A 22979-nucleotide genomic window follows, 5' to 3' on the forward strand; every position below is an offset into this window, starting at 1 on the left:
TTGAACACCTCCAGTGATGGTGACTCCACCACCTCCCTGGGCAGCACATCCCAATGGCCAATCTCTCTTGCTGGGAAGAATTTCTTCCTAACATCCAGCCTAACCCTCCCCTGGCACAGCTTGAGACTGTGTCCTCTTGTTCTGGTGCTGGTTGCCTGGGAGAAGAGACCAACCCCCACCTGGCTACAACCTCCCTTCAGGTAGTTGTAGAGAGCAATGAGGTCTCCCCTGAGCCTCCTCTTCTCCAGGCTAAGCAACCCCAGCTGCCTCAGCCTCTCCTCACAGGGCTGTGCTGCACTTTGATAACTTGCAGTTATGCACAGGGAGATGTTAGGTTATGGTTGGACTCAGTCCCAAGGGCTTTACCAATCAGGTGATTGTATGATCACTCTTCACAGCAGTGAATGCCACCTACAGCTTCCTTCACAGCTGAAGCCTGGACACTTGCTGTGACAAAGTAAACTGAGAGTTCCTCCCCCCCAGCCATGGGGGAATGAGGAAGGGAAGCATAGGGCTAAGAAAACAAAAAAACCCAAAGGAAAGGCAAAGTTGTTGTGGTTCAGAGTAGTCTTGGATTGATTCACTAAAGGAATCTTCTTAGGTCATGACCCCCTGAGCCACCTGAAGCAAGAGAGTGCTTGTGGTTGGTTACCCTTCTCTCTAGAGCTGCTCATGCTTTACTGGCAGGAACACACAACTTGTGCAAAGATGAGCTTGGGCCAAATGTGTATTGCAGCTGCCTAGGTGTGGAGCAGAGAGAGCCAGCACTGGGCTCATCTCTGGACTTGCTACAACAGGGCTTGGGATTCTCATTGTTCCCTGATACAAAAGGTTAGCTTGAGCCCAGCTGCTTTTCATTCTGCTGACTTTCAGCTGTTCTCAGCCACCCTGGCAAGGTCAGTGATGTGCAGCTAGGTGATGTGTAACTAGGGCCAGCTCAGGATTCTGTGGATAGTCCACCAAGACAACTCCTGAACTGCATGCAAAATGTTGCCCTCAGAGGCAGTCAGCTTAGGTGGAGAAAAATCCTCCTAGGTCTGAGGCTCTGGCTGAGCTCAAAGGAAGGTGACTGGAAGCAAGGTGAGCCAGGGAGTTTATTTTATGCAAAATAGAAACATGTTAACAGGAGAAAATACTGCTGCTCTTATGGTACAACCTGAATAACCAACAGGAGACTTTATTTTACAGGTCTGCAGGTAGTGCAGGGTTTAATTACATGTACAGGACTAAAAAGAGCAGAGACAGCTGTACACATACAGCAGGTGTTGGGGGCTTCCCTGCAAACTCAGGATTTCTGTGTCCCTCCCTTCTGTGCCTCAGGTTTTATTACCTCTGACTCCATTTACAAAAGAGAAAAACCACAAACAAACAAAAGCAAAACCTCACACAAAGTATTGAAGTGGTTTCATGATGATTGCCTGGGTTTGACAAAGTGGAGAGGGGCTGTGCCTTTACAAACAGATAGACAGATTCAAATCCCCAAGAGAAACCCCAAACCCCATCTCTCCCCATGTTTTCCTCCCTTCCCTTTCTCTTCCCCCTAGCCTACACTCAAATTCATGCAGCATTTGGTAACTTAACTCCTCCCAAGTCACAGGTAAGTTACAGAGCTTGGCTCAGGTTGTCCTCAACAAAGCCATGAAGCTGGAAAGTTGTCTCCAGCAAAAGCATTTGAACCTATACCATGGCTGCTCTGATGCTGCTCTTGCTGCTAGGGAGTGGGGAGAGGACAAGGAGACAATGTGAACATGATCTGGGTTGGGAGGTTTGCAAATCACAGAATCATCCTAGAATGGCTTAGGTCAGAAGGGACCTCAGGGATCCTCTACTCCAAACTCCCCACCACGGGCAGGGACACCTCTCAACTACACTCAGCTGCTCAAGGCCTCATCCAGCCTGGCCTTCAGCACCCCCAGGGAGGAGGCAGCCACAGCCTATTCCAGACTCTCACCACCCTTGTACTGAAGAACGACCTCAGCTCCCATCTAACCCCGCTTCAAACCATAGCCCCTTGCCCTGTCTCTAGCGCCCCTCATGACAAGTCCCTCTCTCAGTGAGAGCCCAACTGGAGAGAATGAAGATGCAAGATGATTTATTACTCTTCTTGCTAGCAGTCACACAAGGGCCAGGAATTAATGCATCTCTCAAGATTATTCCCACTTGAGACTGTAGAGGACACAGATCAAAAGGCAAAGGGAGCAGTACCTGCCTCATCAGCTGCTGGACAGCTGACTGTCTTTGGGCAAGGGAACTCTGCTGGGAAAAGTGCAGCTTCTCTCCCTGACAGTCACTGATCACTGTGCCACAGATGAAAGTCTCACTCTCACTGTCAGATGAGTTGGCAGGCAGAGTGCAAGAGGGGCTGTGTACCCCACACACTGCTGTGGGCAGCAGACATGCAGTAAATCCTGCACCCTTGTTATGTACTAGCACCTGTGAGCAAATGTGGCCTGCCCAGCTTTACAGCCCAGCTAGGACTAGAAGCCTAGGAAAGGACACTGGGCTGCAGCTGGAGGTGTCAGATCCAAAGCAAACAGCTGCAAGAGCACAAGGACCAAGTGTTAAGCTGCTTGGAATCTCAACAAGGGTGACAGTGTTGCTAAAGTGCTTGGGTTGATTACATTAACAAAAATTAATACCAATCAGAGTCCACCAAAGTGAAACCAGCAAACTGCTAACACAAACTCCATTAAGTTACTGTACAAATACAATAACAGACCAACAAAAGAAAGAGAAATAAATTAAACCAAACACTGCCAGCAAAGGACAAGTGCCCAGCCCACACTCAGGCTTTCCAGCACACTCAGCTGTAAGATGCTGCTTGCTCCTGGCAGCTACAAGCAGCAAACATTAAGAGAGACTGAACAAGGAGGGTCTGCTGCTGAGAGGCAGCTGTGAGCTGTCAGCTCAGGTCCCTGCTGTACAGATGGGTGAATGAAATGCAATGTCTGAAGACAAAAGGCAGGTTGTGGGAGCACTTTAGACCCCAGCATGTAAGAGGAATTTCAGTTCCAGCTTAGTTAGGTCTTTAATATCTTTATTAAATCTAATCCCTGCTAGTTTATTTTCTTTGCTCCAGCTGCTAATGGAACAAGGCCTCTAAGATGTAATCTACTGCTCTGTGGGGCCTGTGAATGATTACAGTAAAAGTGGCAGGAGGAATCTTGGGACTTGATTTCAACAAGGTGTTCTTCTTCACTGGTCTGGCCTCTCCCTCAGCTCCCTCTTCTGCCTCCCTCTGCTATGGCCCCAAAAATAGAAGTTACATAAAATCCTGACAGCCTGTTCTAGGAAGCATAAAAGCTGAGGGCTGAACTCATTCTCCACCTGATTCATTGGGTTCAGCAGGAAAACAGCACAGGACAAAATCGCTTTTTGCTAAGGAAGAACAAAGTAATGGATCTAGAAATGGACAACACAGCTCAGCAACAGCAGGTGAAAGAGAGAACTTCAGATGGCCTTAGGCCTGCTGACACTGTAAACCCACTCATGTCAGGGAATCATAATGTATCATTAGACATCTGTGCCACGAGTTTGTTCCCTAGTTGCTGGCTGGAAAGCTTTTTATTGTCCTAGATATTTTTCCATCCGTTCCTAAGTTTGTCTGAGGGTTGGACTCCAACTTTCAGAAGTCCCTTCCAACCCCTAACCCCTCCTGTGCTCTAAGGGACTGGCAATCTCTCCCCCAGCAGAAGAGAACAAGGATTATGGCTTACTTAAGCACAACACTTTAGAACCTAGGATTGTTCCTGGGAGGATCCCAGTCCTGCAGACCTGGATTTGACATAGGAATTGTGCTGCCTGCACTGGCAGCCTTCAGGCTGCCCTGATGGACAGCTTTTGCTGGACCCAAGTCAAGACATTGAGCACACAGAATCACAGCATGTTAGGGGTTGGAAGGGACCTCCACACATTGAGTCCAACCCCCCTGCCAAAGCAGGATCACCTAGGGCAGGCTGCACAGGAACACATCCAGATGGATTTTGGAAGTCTCCAGAGCAGGAGACTCCACAACCTCTCTGGGCAGCCTGTTCCAGGGCTCTGGCACCCTCACCATAAAGTGCCTCCTCCTGCTGAGGTGGAAGCTCAGTATCCTTTCCCTGGGCATCACTGAAAAGAACCTGGCCCCCTCATCCTGGCACCCACCCCTCAGATACATTGATCAGATCCCTCTCAGCCTTCTCTTCTCCAGACCAGACAGCCCCAGGGCTCTCAGTCTCTTCACAGCAGCAATCTTTACCCCAATTGGCTCCTCTCCAGCAGATCCCTGTCTCCCTTGAACCGGGGAAGCCCAAAACTGGACACAGTATTCCAGGTGTGGTCGCTTCACAGCGGAGCAGAGGGGAAGGAGAACCTCCCTGGAGCTGTAGATGGGACAGAAGTTACAGAACTGTGCCCACAATCAATTGTGTTTTGTTAGCCAAAATAAAATGATCCTTAGCATGAAGTGAGCACTCCACAGCTTTGCAGAGCTGATGTCAGCTCACTGCTGTTGGACTTGGTGTGATACTCATGCTGGGACCTTTCCATGAGCTACGGTTTGCACTGCCTTATTGAACAGCTCTGCTAGCAATTTTCCTCTCACTTATCTGTGTTTTACACTCTAGAGCAGTCCTGCAGCTGGAGAAAAGCAGAGCATTACATTCATACCCACTCATATGATTCATGTTTTGAAGAGCAGGTTTCTGGTAAGCAAATTCAAATGTGGAAAACCATCTCCTAAAAGCCAGCTGATCTTAAATTAATTGCAATGGAGACTTACATCAGGTATCAACATGAGCTCTCACCCTTCCAATAACACTCCTGTGAATATAATCCTTGTGTTGCTTGTTTTAAACTTGAAGCATGTTCAGCAGTAAACTGAAGTACAGCCCTTGGGAGCAGCACTAGTTAATGTCAGTCCAGAAAGTGCCTTCATTCACAGTGAGGACACCTGCCTAACCTTCCCAGGCAAGTGATGGTTATTCTCTTTTCACAGGGAAATTCTGATTGCTTACCAATCAAGCCCCTGAAGAAGGCTTTGCAGGTTTAGCTGTTCAGTGGAGAAGCTGCTGGGCCTCAGAGCTGAGGGTAAAGTCTTCTCTGAGACAGAACATTTCATTCTAACCTCAATACAAGGACCAGAGCTGCATCCCGAGTCTGGAGCTTGCAGAGCAGCCTTCATCCGTGGGAGTGATCTCAGCAGACCACTACTGGTGCCCCAGGTAGGTACTCTAAGGTTACATTCTCTGTTTGCTGGTATAACAATAGGATGAGTCACAAACAGTGCCAGATGAAAAGTCCACTTCTGATTCTCATTCCATGTAAAGTGCTACCTTGGTTTACAAAACAGCCATTGCTAAACCCAGCTGAGCTCCACCTGAAGTTGCAGTCAAAGCTACTACTTCATTTTCACCATGACTTAACAAAACATATTCACATTCACAGTAGATTACAATGCAAGGGGGGGAAAACCAAGAAAGGTCCAAAAAAGGTCATTCTCTTTCCTACAGAAGACTAAAAATGCAAGATCTAGCTGCACTTCAAAAGCCATTGCTCAGAAGGGAGTGGCAGCCAGGGAGGGGCCAGCTCTTCAGCTCTTCTGTGCAAGAGCAGAAGGGCCAGAAGCAACCTTGGCTACCACATACCTAATGAAAGTGAGTGAAGGAAACTGAACAGCTGGAAATAATGGAAATGACTTTTGTGAGCTGAGAACACCTCCTTGTAAACACTACAGCCAGCAGCCAGGCTGAAGGCAGCACGGGGCTTTGCTGCTGACTTCAGTGCAACAGCAACTTGGCTACTGGAGTTCAAGGATTGTCTAAGTGTCAAAGCAAGCAAAGTAGTGACCCAGTGTTAGCACTGCCTCAACCTGCTTTCAATCCCTTCTCATGCACTCTTGACACTTCCTCCTACATTCATTCTTTGCCAGATGCCACTGTGTGACTTCAGCAATTTTCTTGGCCAGTGCATTCCTAGTGCCAGCCAGGCTTACCCAGGAAATCAGACTTCAGCCTTCTGAGGTCTTTAAAACCAGACACTCCAGAGCCCTGCTTCTCTGCTGACCCAAATGCTGTCACACCTGGCCAAACTGCTAGGGCTGATTTACACCTGGCAGTGCTTGTGAAGTAATGGTTGGGGTGTACTCAGTGGTGGTGAGAGGAACTGGGCTCTGTCTTGAGGCATTAAAATGGGACCTCCAGGCCTTCAGCAAACAGCAGGATCTAGACCTTGCCTCATGTACTGGAGAAGGGCTGCAGCTGCAGTCCTGATGGACACGTCACATGAGAGCAGGGCTGCAATCTCTGCACACCCAACTGAGTAACCAACCTGGGGTGCAGTTCTAGCAGAGAGATCAGCTCAGTGGTGTGGTTTCTCTCTCTGTCATCTGGCTTCTCTCACTCCCTTTACACTGAGCTATCAGCTGTACTGCCTTCACCACAGACTGCCCATAGAGGATGACTCAGTTCCATTGTCATTTAAATCCTTCTCTGGGAATTTTTGGCCTCAGGAGATGCACTGCAAGGTTTTTAAGAGCCCAAAGATTAAAATGATTTTGGAGGAGTCTCTCTTACAGCAATACATTAAAAATAAATCACCCCCTCTCCAACCCTAATTCCACTCAGCATGGAGCAGAGTGGGCTTGGTTTGTTTTCCTTCCACTTCAGCAGCTGTCAGGATGTACTTAAAGGAATGCTTTGTAAATCAACACACCCCAAAAGCTTAGAAACAGTTTTGCCCTAAATGCAATGAACACTTCCATAGGGAAACAAACCTTACTCTAGTTGGGCTGGGCTGTAACAGTTGACATCCAAACCTTGTTACCTGTCAGTGTTAGTCCATGGAAATGCCACTAAAATCTGACTGCAATTAGGGCTCCTCAATAGGACTTAAAAACTACAAAGGACTCCCCCCACCCCCACCCCAAGGTAAAGTTCTGTGTGTCAAAAACGGAGGGTTCTGGTCAGTGATGACATGGACCAGGAGACAGAGAGGATCCTTGTGCAGCCACACAAGATGCAGAAGTCAGTTCAGGGAGGCCCAGCAGCTCCTTGTGGTTGCAGCAGTGGTGTGCGTGGAGGTCGCCGGTGGCCCAGTCACTCTCTTGACTGATAGAATAAAATATAGCCAGACTCTGAATTCTTTGATATGTCAGATGTCAGCCCATAGAACTCCTCAATAGCCTGAGCATCTATTTTCTGTGGAAGAAAGGAAAGGGGTGGTTTGTTGTGCTTGGCTTTGCTGTTAGGTAACAAGAAACAGGAGAAATGGGTTAAATGGCTGCAGAAACAAGAGCTGGGGTCTGTGTTGCAAGGCAGCAGTGAGCAAGTTCTGGTCATGACTTAAGCACTGAAAGGATCATGCTCAAGGGCTGAGCCCTACTGCTCTCATCATGGAAGTCACCAGAATCAGAGTCATAGAATGGCTTGGGTTGGAAGGGACCTCCAAAGGTCACCGAGTCCATCCCTGAGCATTCCTGAGTTAGGCTTTTTGCAGCAAGAGAGAGAGACTCCTTGGCATGTGGCACTGAGCATGGTGCAAACACCTAAGTGTCACCAGCTGAAGTTCCCAGGGACCCTCTTCCAGACATGCTCTACCCAATGTCCCACTGCTCACTTTCCTGCTGCTGGGCAATCAGACTCCAGGCTCCAGTTTTGCCCAGGTGCCACAATGACACAGAGGGTTTGCTTTAGAATGATTGCAGAATGCTGAGGCAGACTCTGCAATAGCTGTGGGCCAGACCTTGCTCTAGTTTACACTCAAAGCCAGACTGGCTGCAGCACCCAGACTTCCTTGTAACTTCTCAGTGGTTCAACAATGAACATTCTCCAGCAGTGTTAGCTTTGCACAGTCCAATTTTGCCCAGTGCTGTTGCCAAGGGTTGCAACATAGCTGCTGAAGGTTTTAGTGAATTCAATTGATTTCATTAGATCTAGAAAACACTCCAAAGTAAGCTCCTTCAGAGTGATACTACACATGTCTGAAAACAGGAGTGAAATCTACAGGCTTGATGATGTTGTTTGCAGCCTTCCTTTCTAACATTGCTGAGCTAGACATCACACTACAGTCACACTGTGGCTGTGCAGGCTGCTAATCCAAACCCAGATCTGGATCAGAATTTGAACTTCCAATAGAGAACATGCAGACCAAAAGCTGTGCTTGTGACCTTCAGCATACTGACCTCTACAATGTCATCATCAAAGAGGAGCCAAAATCCATGACTCTTCACAATAGTGATATAATGCCCCCGGTTGGGTCCGCTAGAAGGCAAACAAAAGAAGCACAACCCCCAGAATATTAGAAGGTAATGAGTCCAGTTTGATCAGCCACACCTCTGCATGCATGAGGAGAGAAGTAGAACTGTTATGAGTCAGAGTGTTAGGGGTTGGAAGGGATCTTGAAAAGCTCATCCAGTGCAACCCCCCTGCCAGAGCAGGAGCACCCAGGGCAGGTCACCCGGGAACACACCCAGGTAGGTTTTGAGTATCTCCTGAGAAGGAGGCTCCACAACCCCCCTGGGCAGCCTGCTCCAGTGCTCCATCAACCTTACAGGGAAAAAAATGTTTCCTCCTGTTTCCATGGCACTTCCTCTGCCTCAGCTTCCACCCCTGCCCCTTGTGCTGGCATTGGGCATCCCCCAGCAGAGCCTGGCTCCAGCCTCTGGGCACTCATCCTGCACAGCTTTAGCACCAGCAATGAGGTCACCCTCAGGCTCCTCCTCTCCAAGCTCCAGAGCCCTCAGCTCCCCCAGGCTCTCCTTGTAAGGAAGATGTTCCACTGCCCTAATCAAGACAGCAGCTAACTCACCCCTGGTGGTACATTTACTGACTTGTTGCAGAGGTTTTTTCACCTCTGCCACTACCATTTGGAAATTCACCTACAGAACATTTCCCAACTTGCTTGGGGCAGGCCAACATATTTCAACCATTAGGAACTAAACTTGAGGAGGAAAACTGTTTGATGCCAACCATGAGCCTTTAGTTAGACAGCCTTTGAGAAGAGGGAGAACCAAGCTGTGTTCCTGGAGCACCAAGGACTTGTCTGTTGCACAGCTGACAGCACCCCAGGGGAGAGGCTGTATTAGAACTATCATTTTCATTGCCTGGACAGCAGAGCAAGCTGCTCTGGTGTAGGGCCTGCATGCTAGCAGTGTCCAGCCCTCACAGAGGCCTGGCTGATGAGAAAGGAGGCAGCTCCAGTAATTCCAGCCAGCCCTGGGACTCCTGAAGGCTTGAGACATCACTTTTTATACAAGTGCAGATTTACAATGAGGGAGAGTGGCTAAGAGGCTCAGGCCAAGGCATGGGGAAGTTGGTGCTGCAGCAGGGTTTATGTCTTCCCTCCTGCCCTCCCCCTCATTCTGTCTCAAGGTGTACAGGAGAGCAGCTCACCTCCCACAGTGCACAACAACAGCCACCAGGTCGTACATCCGGTCCAAGTTGACAGCGTCGCCGGAGGTGTTGAAGAGCCGTAACTCCAGCGGGAACACCACGCGGTAGGACAGCTTGGTGTACCTGTGCAACTGCTCCATGTACTTGAATCTCTTCAGGTGTAAGGCAAGGATCATTGGCAGTTTTTTCACTCTCATCCTGGGAAACCATCAGAGTGCAGATGATAAAGGCCTGCCCAGGTCAGAGCCATCCTGCCCTTCGCTACTGAGGAAAGGTTTGCTTTATAAAGCTCTTCCTAAGTGTCAGCAGACAGCTAACAAACTTCTGGATGGAGAGACCTGGCCCACACAGACTGCAGCTGGGCTGCAAAGCTTCCACATGCCTAAACACAATAAATCACAGACTCACAGAATGGCTCTGGCTGGAAGGGACCTCAGAGATCATCTCCCTCAATCTCCCTGCCAGGGGCACGGACACCTCTCAACTAGCCTCAGCTGCCCAAGGCCTCATCCAGCCTGGCCTTCAACACCCCTTGGGTAGCCTATTCCAGAGTCTCACCACCCTCACACTGAAGAACTACTTCCTAACTCCAGTCTAACCCTGCTCTGCCTCAGCTTCAAACCATTCCCCCTTGTCCTGTCTCTAGGCATCCTTAGGAGAAGTCCCTCTGCAGCCTTCCTGTAGGATCCCTTCAGCTACTGGAAGGCAGCTCTAAGGTCCCTGTGGGGTCTTCTCCAGGCTGACCACCCCCAGGCTCCCTCAGCCTGTCCTCATAGCAGAGGTGGATCATCTTTGCCCTTGGATCATCTTTGTGGCCTCCTCTGGAGTCACTCCAACATCTCTGTGTCCTTCTTATGCTGGGGACACCACAGCTGGAGGTGGTGTTGGAGCTGAGGCCTCTCTTAACCTTCTGGCCACACTCCTCTTCATACAGCCCAGGATACAGTAGCAAGGAGGAGGTTTATCAAAGCCCAGGAGGGAACCAGCCAGCAATTCACTTACCTTTTCTGTGCCTCTTGTTTACTGCAGCAAGTCTCACAGTAGTATTTCTGCTCACTACATAAGGTCTCTGTGTTACTGAAGTCTCTGTAAATAAACACAATGATCAGTTCTTAAAGGATCTTAACCCTTTTGCCCCCCCTGGGCTGGTGAACTGGAACCTGAAGACGACACACAGAGGATTAGCTTCTCTCTGCACTGAGACCAGTTTTCTAAAGCATGTAAAGCAGCTGTCCTGGGGCCTGCAAAGGGGCTTCAGGTATCTGGCTGCTATGTACCAGGAGCTGGGGCCCTCCAGGATACAGGTGGATGGTCAGGTACCTCAGCATGGGACATAGCTCTTAGGGGCTGCCTAGACCTGGGGGTAGTTGCTCAAGCCATCCAGTTGTTTGTTTTGGCATTGCTTGCAGAATGGAACAGCTTCTGATACCTCTCATCCTCAAACAGCTCACTGTGGTGGTCTTCTGTGAGCTGGGCTTGAGTCCTCTTGCACACACACAGAGTTCTTGGAATGGAAAAGAGCAAAGCAAAGCACAACTGGGCTGCTTAGAAGTCAGAACCAAATGGAGGGGTGAACTCTGCAACTCCCAGTGGAAATAACAGCATTGTGTCTGTACTCTATTTGTTACTAGACTTCTGCTTCAGGCCCAGGTGGCTCCCCTGTGGTGCCAGCCTATGCCAGAGGCTTGTACTCTCTGGACATGTTCAATCTGGAGAAAGCTACAGGAATAACTCTAAAGAGCATCAGGCTGCTGAGGGAAAGAAATTAAGGCTACTTGCTCTCAGCTTTACCTTCTCAATGCAGCAGCACTTAAAGCTGTAAGGACACAGCAAAGCAGCTGTTAAACACAAACCCAGAGTTTCCAAAGAGAGCAGTAACTTGGCTGCTCCTACTGAGACCCCACAAAAGCACATGTCGCTGAATAGTGCCACAGAACAGCCAGGGGAAATCCATGTGCTGGCTGCAGATCTGCTTTCTAAGCAGAGGCAGGCACACAGCCAGTGTGAAAGGCAAGCAGCAGAGATGAGAGGTGAGGGCTCCCCTCTTTCCAGCTGTGAATTGTCACCCCTGCTTCCCACTCCAAGGACAGAAAAACTGGGATTTTGCTTCCCTTTGTTGCAAAAGGAACAATGGGTGGACAGGCTGGGAGGAGTTGGGGCTGTTCAGCCTGGAGAAGAGGAGGCTCTGGGGAGACCTAACAGCAGCCTGCCAGTACCTGGAGGGGGCTACAGGAAGGCCAGAGAGAGCCTGTTTGCAGAGGCCTGCAGAGACAGAACAGGGAGCAATGGCTTCAAACTGGAGAAGAGCAGATCTAGACTGGGTATCAGGAAGAAGTTCTTTACTATGAGGGTGGTGAAACACTGGAGCAGGTTGCCCAGGAGGGTGGCTGAGGCTCCATCCCTGGAGATATTCAAGGTGAGGCTGGAGAGGGCTCTGGGCAACCTGATCTAGTTGGGGATGTCCCTGCTGACTGCAGGGAGGTTGGACTGGATGAGCTTTGGATGTCCCTGGAGCATTCTATGACTCTGTGACTTCAAAATGCACATCATGCTGTTGGAGTAAGGCAAATACTGCCCTGGGATGTGCACAGAGAGAGTTAGGGTATCCTTTCTTGTCATGATTGAGTAATCTCTAGAGGAACACTGTGCCTACTTTTCAGCAGCTGCAGTTCAAGAGAGAGAGGCTCAGCTGGAGAGAAGGCCCAAGAGTAATGAACATGAGCAGAGACCTAGAGAAGACAGCCAGTGCTCAGGCTGAAAGGAGCTCAGCAGAGGCACTCTTCAGCCTCCTTTGCATGTCAGTAGGCTTTCACATTGCCTTTGAACAGCATAGGGAAGTGCTAGGGGGTTAAGGATTGCTGCAGTGTCCTGCAGGAGACCAAAGAGAAGCTGAGAAGGAGGAAAAAACAATTTACTGGATCTAGCACTTCCAAATGTACCAGAAATTGCCTGGTGGAGGTGTGGTCCCCACAGAGCAATCACTGCTTGCTGAGTCAGCAATGTTTTCTCTGTCTGTGGCTCTGGTCTTCCTCAGCATTGCAGAACTGTGAAATGCAGTTTCAAACTTGGGAGCAATTTTGGAGTTTGAAAGACAAATGCCCAGCTGATAAACCATTACCTTGGAGCAGCAGCAGAGTGCCCTAAATCCAAGTATGAATTTATTGCACCACTGTCCAAACTCCAGAGCTTTCAAATCACTGAGAGAAACCCTCCAGGCAAAGCTGGAAATCGCTCTGACCTCTCCAAGTGGTATTTGGTTAACACCTAGGGATGTAACAGGAGCAGAGGTGCCACTTGGAATGAAAGACTTCTCCCTGGCAGTTCAGGATGAGAGAGAGTAAGAAACTCCCATGGCAGGGAAGTAGACTTTGGAAACCTTTCAGCCTGCAGGGCTCCAGCACTCACCCTGCAAAGCACACACTTCACTTAATACATGCACAGCAGTCCTGATCAACAAAGCACTTGAGCAGAAGCTGGAAGTTAAGCACATGTAAATCCCTTTGAAGCCCCATTACCATTCTGCAGCACTTCTTCAGCTGACAAGGCAAGCCAGCATTTTCCCCAAGAGATTATTTCCATTGACAGAGAAACCAGGGCATCAATGCATGTTTTGCTACTAGAGGAAACAGCCAGTTTGGAGACCCAATTTAGAGCTGTGGGTTTTTTCCCTTCTGCCTCATTAAGAAACCTCAACTCCCAGTGCCCTTCCACTTCTCTTTTCTGTACCTGCTGGACATGGAAAATTCATCAAAGCCAGACAGAGCTACCTGCCAAGGATACACACACATATATAATACAGAATTCACCAGGTTGGAAAAGACCTTCAAGATCATCCAGTCCAAGCTATCACCCAGCACCACCTAATCAACTAAACCATGGCACCAAGTGCCTCAGCCAGGCTCCTCTTAAACACCTCCAGCTCTGCTGACTCCACCACCTCCCTGGGCAGCACATCCCAATGGCCAATCTCTCTTGCTGGGAAGAATTTCTTCCTAACATCCAGCCTCACCCTCCCCTGGCACAGCTTGAGACTGTGTCCTCTTGCTCTGTCACAGGTGCATTCATTTACCTTAGACAGTGTGTAATTGAGGTGTTCTGCTCCACATCAACAGAGAGGTCAAGAAAATCTTCATCTTTGCTACTAACCTGTACAAAACCCAAACACAAGACAAAGTGAAAGGCTTAGTAAGCTGCCATACATCTGAATCATAGGCTCACAGAATTTCAGGGTTGGAAGGGACCTCAAGGGTCATCCAACACCAAACTCTAAGCCATGGGCAGGGACACCTCACACTACAGCAGGCTGACCAGAGCCACATCCAACCTGGCCTTCAAAACCTCCAGGGATGAGGCTTCCACCACCTCCCTGGGCAACCTGTGCCAGGCTCTCACCGCCCTCATGGGGAAGAAGGAGGTTAAATACCTCACAGAATGGCTCAGGTTGGAAGGGAGCTCAGAGATCATCTACTCCAACATCCCCACCATGGGCAGGGACACCTCTCAGCTAGACTCAGCTGCTTAAGGCCTCGTCCAACCTGGCTTTCAACACCCCCAGGCAGGAGGCAGCCACAACCTCCCTGGGCAGCCTGGAAAAGCCTTTGGCAGGTACAGTGTTTCATCTGAACACCAGACAGAAGGTAGGAAGTTTGCTACTGACTTCAGCACATCAAACACTCTCTGAAAGGGGATGGTGAGCTAGAGCCAGGATACAGATCAGAACTAAAGGCAGCTGGAGACCCAGACTCAGACTGCAATCTCTGTGAGCATAAGAACTGCCTGACTGTGCACCACACATGAATATGTTACCAAGAGGAACACCTCTGAATCCACTTTACAATTCCTCAAAGACTTCACAGTACAATAACACAAGAAAAAGCAAACTGGAGCAGTATCCCGAGCAGCACACAGGGTGTTGCTGCACTCCCAGTCAGCCTCAGGTAGGTCTTCCTCCACCAGCAGTCCCTAGCACTGGCTTTCCATGAAGCTTGGTCACAGAGTGACACACAGGGAGACTCTTGCTGTTGCCCAGGGACATCCCCTGAGCTCAGCACAGTTCTGTCTGAGCAGACACTGGCTATGAATTCAGAATTAGGCCTCAGCTGTTTCAAGAAGCTTGGCAGAATGATTTCTAACTGACCTTTCATTTCTTTCAGCTGTTACTGTTACTTGGGGGTTTAGAACTGAAGTCTAATTCCCAGTCTCTCTCTCCTGTTTGCACTCACACAAGCTTGTTCCAAACTTGGCCCAACTCCTTTTTTCATGTTGACTATCTCTCTCTCTCCTTCCCCACCCCACCCCTGACCCAAATCTGTGGGTAAGTCAGTCATAGTTCCTTGGAGTGCAGAGCCACAGGGCTGTTCTGGATGACCAGCAGCACCAGAATGTGTTCTTTCAGGCCCTGGGATGGTTTCTCTCACCTGAATTCAGCTGTCTACAGTTAGAAATTTAAGCTCAGCTTGCTGTCTGAAGATGCCTTCTCTGGGCACCTTACCCCATCTTAGTGCAGCTGAGATCAACTTCCATTTTTTCCTTTAGAGGAAGTCCTTGGTAGCAGCACTGAGTTAAGAGCACATCATTCTTAGGCCAGGTCAGTTGGTTGGCCCAGTGCACAGCATGGCTGCAGCACTAATGCAACAGCTCAGGACCACCACAGAGCCAGGCCACTGCCTTGTGAAGTACAACACCTGATCCTGCCAAAAACACTCTGTCTCCTGAAAGAAGCTAGAGGCAGATGGAGAGAGCTTCCTGAAGGACCTCCTTTGCAATCTCCATCATCTACAGAAGGAGCTGAGCAAACTACTTCATCCCTGAACACTTCCATTCTACAAGGCAAAGGTTAGGTGAGGTTGATTCCAACCTTTTTGGAAAGCTGGTGTCATTGCTCTCCCAAGCCAGATTTTTCCCCTCTCTGTCCTCTCTCACATAGCAACCTCACAGAGAAACTTCTCTTCTATTATTCCTTTTAAGTAGGAGCATGTGATTGGAAACCACAGCAATCAACAGACGACTTGCAATCAGGTTTCCCAACTAGAACTAATTCTCACTCAGGCTTTCAAGTGGCAGCATCCTCCAGGAAATACCAGGGGGAGAGAAGAAAACACATGGCTTGTTAATAACAAATCTGCATGCCACTCACTTCCTCAGGGCTCCATGAACACAAATGAATCTGAACATTAAACTTATTCATGGAGCAGTGATCTCAGTAGCTGCTCCTAAAGGTACAGTGAGAAGGAAAGGATTGTAACTGTAAAGAGAGGTACTAGGGGCAGCAAGGCTTAGTTTCCACAATCATAGAATCAGTAAGGTTGGAAAAGACCTCAGAGATCATCAAGTCCAACCTATCACCCAGCACCTCCTGACAACTAAACCATGGCTCCAAGTGCCACATCCAATCCTTTTGTGAACACCTCCAGGGATGGTGACTCCACCACCTCCCTGGGCAGCACATCCCAATGGCTAACAACTCTTCCAGTGAAGAACTTTCTCCTCACCTCAAGCCTAAACCTCCCCTGGCACAGCTTGAGTCTGTGTCCTCTTGTTCTGTGCTGGCTGCCTGGGAGAAGAGCCCAAGCCCCACCTGGCTACAACCTCCCTTCAGGGAGTTGTAGAGAGCAAGAAGATCTTCCCCTGAGCTTCCTTCAGGCTAAGCAACCCCAGCTCCCTCAGCCTCTCCTCACAGGGCTGTGCTCAAGGCCTCTCCCCAGCCTTGTTGCCCTTCTCTGGACACCTTCAAGTCTCTCAGTGTCCTTCCTAAACTGAGGGGCCCAGAACTGCACACAGGACTCAAGGTGTGGCCTCAGCAGTGCTGAGCACAGGGCAGAATGACTTCCCTGCTTTTGCTGCCCACGCTCTTCCTGATGCAGGCCAGGATGCCATTGGCCTTCTTGGCCACCTGGGCACTTGGCAGAGGTTGGCCAAGGAATGCTTAGGAGAAAAATAGATACATATATCTTTAGAATAGAATCATAGGATCAATAAGGTTGGAACAGACCTCAGAGATCATCAAGTCCAAGCTGTCACCCAGCACCTTATGACTAACTAACCCATGGCTTCAAGTGCCACATCCAATCCCCTCTTGAACATACTCCCTTCAAGAAGTCTACAGGAATGCCCACACTCTGAGCTGTCTGAACAGATTCATGTGTTTGTGTGTGCATATAAAATGTGTCTGCCTATGAAAGGGCAACAACCCAACCCCCCCAGCACCCTCCCCCAGCACCCTCCCCCCCAGCACCCTCCCCCCCAGCACCCTCCCCAGAGCTCACGGTTTCACAGTTCAAACATCTGGTTTCGTTGGTCAGCGTGCCCTGGAAGATCTCATGCACCCAGGTGAGCTCCTGCTTGTTGCTCTCCTCAGCTTCGTTCATGTTGCCATTTTTCAGCTTCCCATTCTGCTTCTCCTGCTTCTTCTCCTCCTGCAGGATGTCTGCGATGGTGTTGAGCAGGTAGTTCAGAAACTCGTGAGCGTCCTGCTGCATGTAGTTGTCAAAGAGATCTGGGAACAGAGAGTTGGGCTTTCTACAGCTAACTGCATCCTTTCCTCCCACAGAGCAAAGCAAAGTCATGGCTGAGAGGTCATCTACTCCAACTCCCCACCATGGGCAGGACACCTCCCAGCTAGACTCAGCTGCTCAAGGCCTCTTCTAACCTGGCCTTCAACACTCCCAGGGAGGAGCTGTGATTCTAATCCACCCCAGGATGCCACTGGCCTTCTGGACCACAACAGCACATTGCTGGCTCACGGTCAACCTTCCATCCACCAGGACCCCCAGGTCCTTTTCCTCTTCACTGCTCTGCAGCAGGTCAGTCCCCAACCTATCCTGCTCCATGGGGTTGTTCTTTCCTAGGTGCAAGACTCCACACTTGCCCTTGAGAACTTCATCAAATTCCTCCCTGCCCAGCTCCCAGCCTGCCCAAGTCCCACTGAATGGCAGCACAATGCTCTGGTGTGGCAGCCACTCCACCCAGCTTGGGGTCATCATGTTGAGGTGGAACCTCCTGTGCTGGAGTTTCCATCCATTGCCCCTTGTCCTATCACAGGGTGCAAAGTGAGCAGAGGCTGTTCCTCCCTTCTTGACCCCCAGCCCTCAACTGTTCATGGACATTGATCAGATCCCTCTCAGTCTTCTCTCCAGACTAATCAGCCCCATGACTCTCAGCCTCTCCTCCCCAGGCAGTGCTCCAGTCCCTCAGTCATCCTTGTAGCCTTCCCTAGACTCTCTCCAGCAGATCCCTGTCCCTCCTGTACTGGGGAGCCCAGAACTGGATGCAGTATTCCAGCTGTGGCCTCACCATGGCAGAGCAGAGGGAGAGGAAACCTCCCTGGATCTGCTGGCAACCCTCCTCTGCATGCAGCTCAGATGTCCCCTGCTCCCTGTCCCAACATTTGTTACCCTTTCCTGATGGCTGTGTGCACCCCCAGGGGGACCCCGGTTTGACACTCACCATTCTCCTTCCGTAGCCTCGAGATGAACTTCTTTGGTGGGATAACTCCAACTTTCTTCTTCTGAGTAGCAATACTGTGGAAAAGGTCTGCCAGGCAAGTCAAGAGGTTTTCCTTCTTTTTCTGCTGGGCCTTGTAGGACAGCACGTTCTCCCGGAAGGGCCGGCAGAAGTACAGCGCCTGCAGCACCGAGTTACAGTAGCAGGTGTTCCCAAACTGCCAGCCAAGGGAGAACAAACCACCTTAGGCCCTCTGCAGCAAAGTCAAACTGGTTGCTTCCTCTGACTCCTTGTTTCACAGTATCACAGTATCACAGTATCACTTAGGTTGGAAAGGACCTCGAGGATCATCGAGTCCAACCTGACACCGCAGACCCCATGACTAGACCATGGCACCAAGTGCCACGTCCAATCTCCCCTTGAACGCCTCCAGGGTCGATGACTCAACCACCTCCCTGGGCAACCCATTCCAATGCCGAATGACTCGCTCGGTGAAGAACTTCCTCCTCACCTCGAGTCTGAACCTCCCCTGGCGCAGCTTGAGACTGTGTCCCCTTGTTCTGGTGCTGGTTGCCTCGGAGAAGAGGCCAACTCCCTCCTGGCTACAACCACCCTTCAGGTAGTTGTAGAGGGCAATAAGGTCACCCCTGAGCCTCCTCTTCTCCAGGCTAAACAATCCCAGCTCCCTCAGCCTCTCCTCATAGGGCTTGTGTTCAAGGCCTCTCACCAGCCTTGTTGCCCTTCTCTGGACACGCTCAAGTGTCTCAATGTCCTTCTTAAACTGAGGAGCCCAGAACTGGACACAGTACTCAAGGTGCGGCCTAACCAGAGCAGAGTACAGGGGCACTATGACCTCCCTGCTCCTGCTGGCCACACTATTCCTAATGCAGGCCAGAATGCTATTGGCCCTCCTGGCCACCTGAGCACACTGCTGGCTCATATTCAGGTGGCTGTCGATCAGCACACCCAGGTCCCTCTCTGTCTGGGAGCTCTCCAGCCACTCCGACCCCAGCCTATAGCTCTGCATGGGATTGCCATGGCCAAAGTGCAGCACTCGGCACTTGGACTTGTTGAAAGCCATCCCATTGGACTCTGCCCATCTTTCCAGTCGGTCGAGGTCCCTCTGCAGAGCCTTTCTACCCTCTAATTGACTAACATCTGCCCCTAACTTTGTGTCATCTGCAAACTTGCTGATGACTGACTCTACCCCTTCATCCAGATCATCAACGAATATGTTGAAGAGGACAGGGCCCAGCACTGATCCCTGGGGGACACCACTGGTGACTGGCCTCCAGCTGGATGCGGCACCGTTCACGACCACTCTCTGGGCCCGGCCCTCCAGCCAGTTCCTAACCCAGCACAGAGTGTAGTGGTCCAATCCACAGGCTGACAGCTTAGTCAGCAGTTTGCTGTGGGGGACGGTGTCAAAGGCCTTGCTGAAGTCTAGGTAGACCACATCCACAGGCCTCCCCACATCCACCAGGCGGGTCACCTGATCATAGAAAGAGATCAGGTTGGAGAGGCAGGATCTGCCCTTCCTGAATCCATGTTGGCTGGACCTGAGCCCTTGGCCATCCTTCAGGTGCGCAGTTATTGCTGCCAGGATAATCTGCTCCATCACTTTCCCTGGCACTGAGGTCAGGCTGACTGGCCTGTAGTTTCCAGGTTCCTCCATCCGACCCTTCTTGTGGATGGGGACCACGTTGGCCAGTTTCCAGTCATCTGGGACCTTACCAGTGAGCCAGGACTGGAGGAAAATGATGGAGAGTGGCCTAGCTAGCACATCCGCCAGCTCTCTCAGCACCCTAGGATGGATCCCATCTGGTCCCATGGACTTGTGGATATCCAAGTGGCTCAGCAGGTCCCGAACTAACTCCTCATGGATTTCCAGGGTATTACTCTGCTCCCCGACCCCAACGCCCAGCTCCGGAGACCACTCGTCCTGAACTCCTGCCTTGCTGTTAAACATTGAGGTAAAGAAGGTGTTCAGGACCTCAGCTTTATCCTCATCCTCAGTAACTGTGTTCCCCTCCAGGTCCACTAGGGAGTGCAGGTTCTTCCTGCCCTTCTTCTTATTGTTAATATATTTATAAAAATGCTTTTTATTATCTTTGACTGAGGTGGCCAGCTTCAGTTCCAGCTGGGCCTTAGCCTCCCTAATTTTATTCCTACATAATCTAACAGCTTCCTTGAACATACCTCGAGAAGCCTTCCCCTCCTTCCAAAGGTGATACAGCCTCCTCTTCCCCCTTAAATCCTCCAGGAGCTGCTTGCTCATCCAGGCCGGTCGCCTTCCCCGCCGGCTTGCCTTCCGGCACATGGGGACCGCCAATTCCTGTGCCTTCAAGAGCTCCTGTTTGAAGTAGGTCCAACCCTCCTGAACCCCTTGGTTCATGAGGGCTGGTACCCAGGGGACTTTGCAGACAAGTTTTTTAAATAGGCTGAAGTTCGCCCTTCGGAAGTCCAAGGTGGAGGTTCTGTTTCCTTGCCCCTTGCCACGTACCAGCCACGTTACCACCCATTTCCACCCCCACCCCTGCTTGCAGACTCCCCCCTGCCGAGATGTCACACAATCACAGCATTGTCAGGGCTGGAAGGGACCTCAAGGCTCAGCCAGCTCCAACCCCCTGCCATGGGCAGGGACACCTCTCACTACAGCAGGTTGCTCACAGCCACATCCAGCCTGGCTGCAAACACCTCCAGGGATGAGGCTGCCACCACCTCCCTGGGCAACCTGTGCCAGGCTCTCACCACCCTCATGGGGAACAACTTCTTCCTCACAGCCAATCTCAATCTCCCCATTTCTAGTTTTGCTTCATCCCCCCCACTCCTATCACTCCCTGACACCCTCCAAAGTCCCTCCCCAGCTTTCTTGTAGCCCCCTTCAGATACTGGAAGGCCACAATGAGGTCTCCTGGGAGCCTTCTCTTCTCCAGACTGCACAAGCCCAACTCCCTCAGTCTGTCCTGATAAGAGAAGCAATCCAGCCCTCTGCTCATCCTCCCGGCCCTTCTCTGGACATGGCCTAAGTTAACTAGGATGCAAAGCACAAGTTTCCACTTGCAAGAGATGTGTTTGTTGCAGTGAATCTCATTAAGCTTGTTTCCACATACTAATATACTCCTGCTGGGCTCTATCCTACTGCTCATAGCAGAATGGAAAGGACTGCTGCGTGTGTTTGATTTGCATAGGAACAAACAAGTGACTAAGCACACTGCTCATTCATTCTCTCCTCAGACTCCTGGGAGAGTCCCCAGGCTCTCTTTGGGTGCAGTGCAGGCTGCTGTACTTGAGCTGCACAGAAAGCAGTGCTCTCCATCACTTCCTCCCTCACATTTCATAGCTAAAATAGGCTTGTATCTTTATTTAAAGTGTAAGTTCTAAGCCCTGGAGACACTCAGAGAACAGCAAATTGGTTTTGTTGTTGTGTTTTGTTTTTTTCTGGAGGCATACAAAGCTACCATAGAATCATAGAAAGAGAATAGAATAGGCCAGACCAGGTTGGAAGAGACCTTCATGATCATCAAGTCCAACCTATCACCCAACACCATCTAATCAACTGAACCATGGCACCAAGGGCCTCATCCAGTCTCTTCCTAAACACCTCCAGGGATGGTGACTCCACCACCTCCCTGGGCAGCACATTCCAATGGCCAGTCACTCTCTCTGTGTACAATTTCTTCCTAACATCCAGCCTAAACCTCCCCTGGCACAGCTTGAGACTGTCTCCTCCTGTTCTGGTGCTGGGTGCCTGGGAGAAGAGACCAACCCCCACCTGGCTACAACCTCCCTTCAGGGAGTTGTAGAGAGCAATAAGGTCTCCTCTGAGCCTCCTCTTCTCCAGGCTAAGCAACCCCAGCTCCCTCAGCCTCTCCTTGTAGGGTTTGTGCTCCAGACCCCTCCCCAGCTTTGTTGCCCTTCCCTGGACACCTTCCAGCAAGTCAACCTCCTTCCTAAACTGAGGGGCCCAGAACTGGACACAGGACTCAAGGTGTGGCCTGAGCAGTGCTGAGCACAGGGCAGAATGACCTCCCTGCTCCTGCTGTACACTGTTCCTGGTGCAGGCCAGGATGCCATTGTTAGGGCTGGAAGGGAGCTCAGGGATCATCCAGCTCCAACCCCCCTTCAAACACAGACAGTTTTGCAACCAACGTCACCTGAAATTGAAAGACAAGCAGCCCCCTGCCTTTTTTGTGTGTGTTAATGTTAGTTTTGAAGAGATTATCCTCCCCTGGGGCCAGAGAAGAAGCTGCAATTGAAGCACAAGCATCAGCACAGCTCGGTATGGGGGTGGTACTTACATTGACCAAGCCGAAGTAGTGCTCATTGATTGGGAACTGCTCTGGGCCGATGTCTTTCTCCAGAGCAGAGGCATTGGTGCCCTGTGAAACAAACAAACAAACACACACACAAACATTATTCAGAATAGTAAGAGTCTAAAATAAAATTGGGGCTGGCATCAAGACAGAAAAGTAACTTTCTTCCCTTTCAGCTACAGCTAGCCAAGCTAACTGTCTTACCAATGGGCAAGCAAAACTGCCCCAGGAGCCAGCCAAAACCCTTAGGTGATGGAGCTGGCCTGATCTGGACACTGCAGTGATGGCTGATGAGAAGTGAAGAGGTCACAACAATGGGGCTCTCCCCACAGCCACCTGCCCCTTACTGCCACAGAGTGCATGAGCAGCTGAGCCTTCCACCACAGAGAGAAAGCCCCCCAGCAGTACCAGAGAGTGCAAGGGGCTGGACACAGGAAAGCAGCATCTTTGTTATTTCATTCCTATCACACTGCATCCCCCTACACAGAAGGACATCACAGGCAGCTCTTGCTGCTTTCCTCCCTCTCTCTGCTCCTCTTATCTCCATGGTAGCCTGGGGGAGGCTGGGGCCTTACACGGTGAATTTTGTGCCATGCAATTTTGGCCTGGGGTGGCAGGGAGGCTTAGGGGGAGCTGAGGCACTGGGAGGCCTGTCCTGGAAGTTGCAGGTGGGGAGGGCAGTTCAGCCTGCTCCTGGGCCTGCTAAGGTTGAGTGGGGGGAGGCTGTTGGGAGGTTTTGGTTTGGTGAGCCTAATTTCACAGGCTCACAGGATGCTAGGGGTTGGAAGGGACCTCTGGAGCTCGAGTCCAACCCCCCTGCCAGAGCAGGGCCACACAACCTAGCACAGGT

The 22979-nt window shown here is 50.6% G+C and overlaps 1 protein-coding gene across 3 annotated transcripts in view; it reads right to left on the reverse strand.

The window, feature by feature from the left end:
- Positions 1–1081: 1081 nt before the first annotated feature.
- USP46 (ubiquitin specific peptidase 46) overlaps positions 1082–22979 on the reverse strand; it is a 77237-nt gene continuing 55339 nt past the window's right edge. For 2 of the 3 annotated variants that reach the window (XM_068137685.1, XM_068137686.1), the window contains 8 exons: positions 22115–22195; positions 17817–18030; positions 16637–16866; positions 13441–13517; positions 10374–10457; positions 9372–9569; positions 8162–8240; positions 1082–7178 (listed from right to left, as the gene is read on the reverse strand). In XM_068137685.1, coding sequence (XP_067993786.1) covers positions 7077–7178; positions 8162–8240; positions 9372–9569; positions 10374–10457; positions 13441–13517; positions 16637–16866; positions 17817–18030; positions 22115–22195 — 1065 coding nt within the window. In that variant the 3' untranslated portion in view covers positions 1082–7076. The remainder of the gene's footprint in view (positions 7179–8161; positions 8241–9371; positions 9570–10373; positions 10458–13440; positions 13518–16636; positions 16867–17816; positions 18031–22114; positions 22196–22979) is intronic. The other variant, XM_068137688.1, reaches the window with a different exon arrangement.

This window comes from Melanerpes formicivorus, unplaced genomic scaffold (assembly GCF_026170545.1).
Source record: "Melanerpes formicivorus ecotype bairdi unplaced genomic scaffold, bMelFor1.0.p_v2 SCAF_4, whole genome shotgun sequence".
In the NCBI taxonomy this organism is placed as follows: Eukaryota; Metazoa; Chordata; class Aves; order Piciformes; family Picidae; genus Melanerpes; species Melanerpes formicivorus.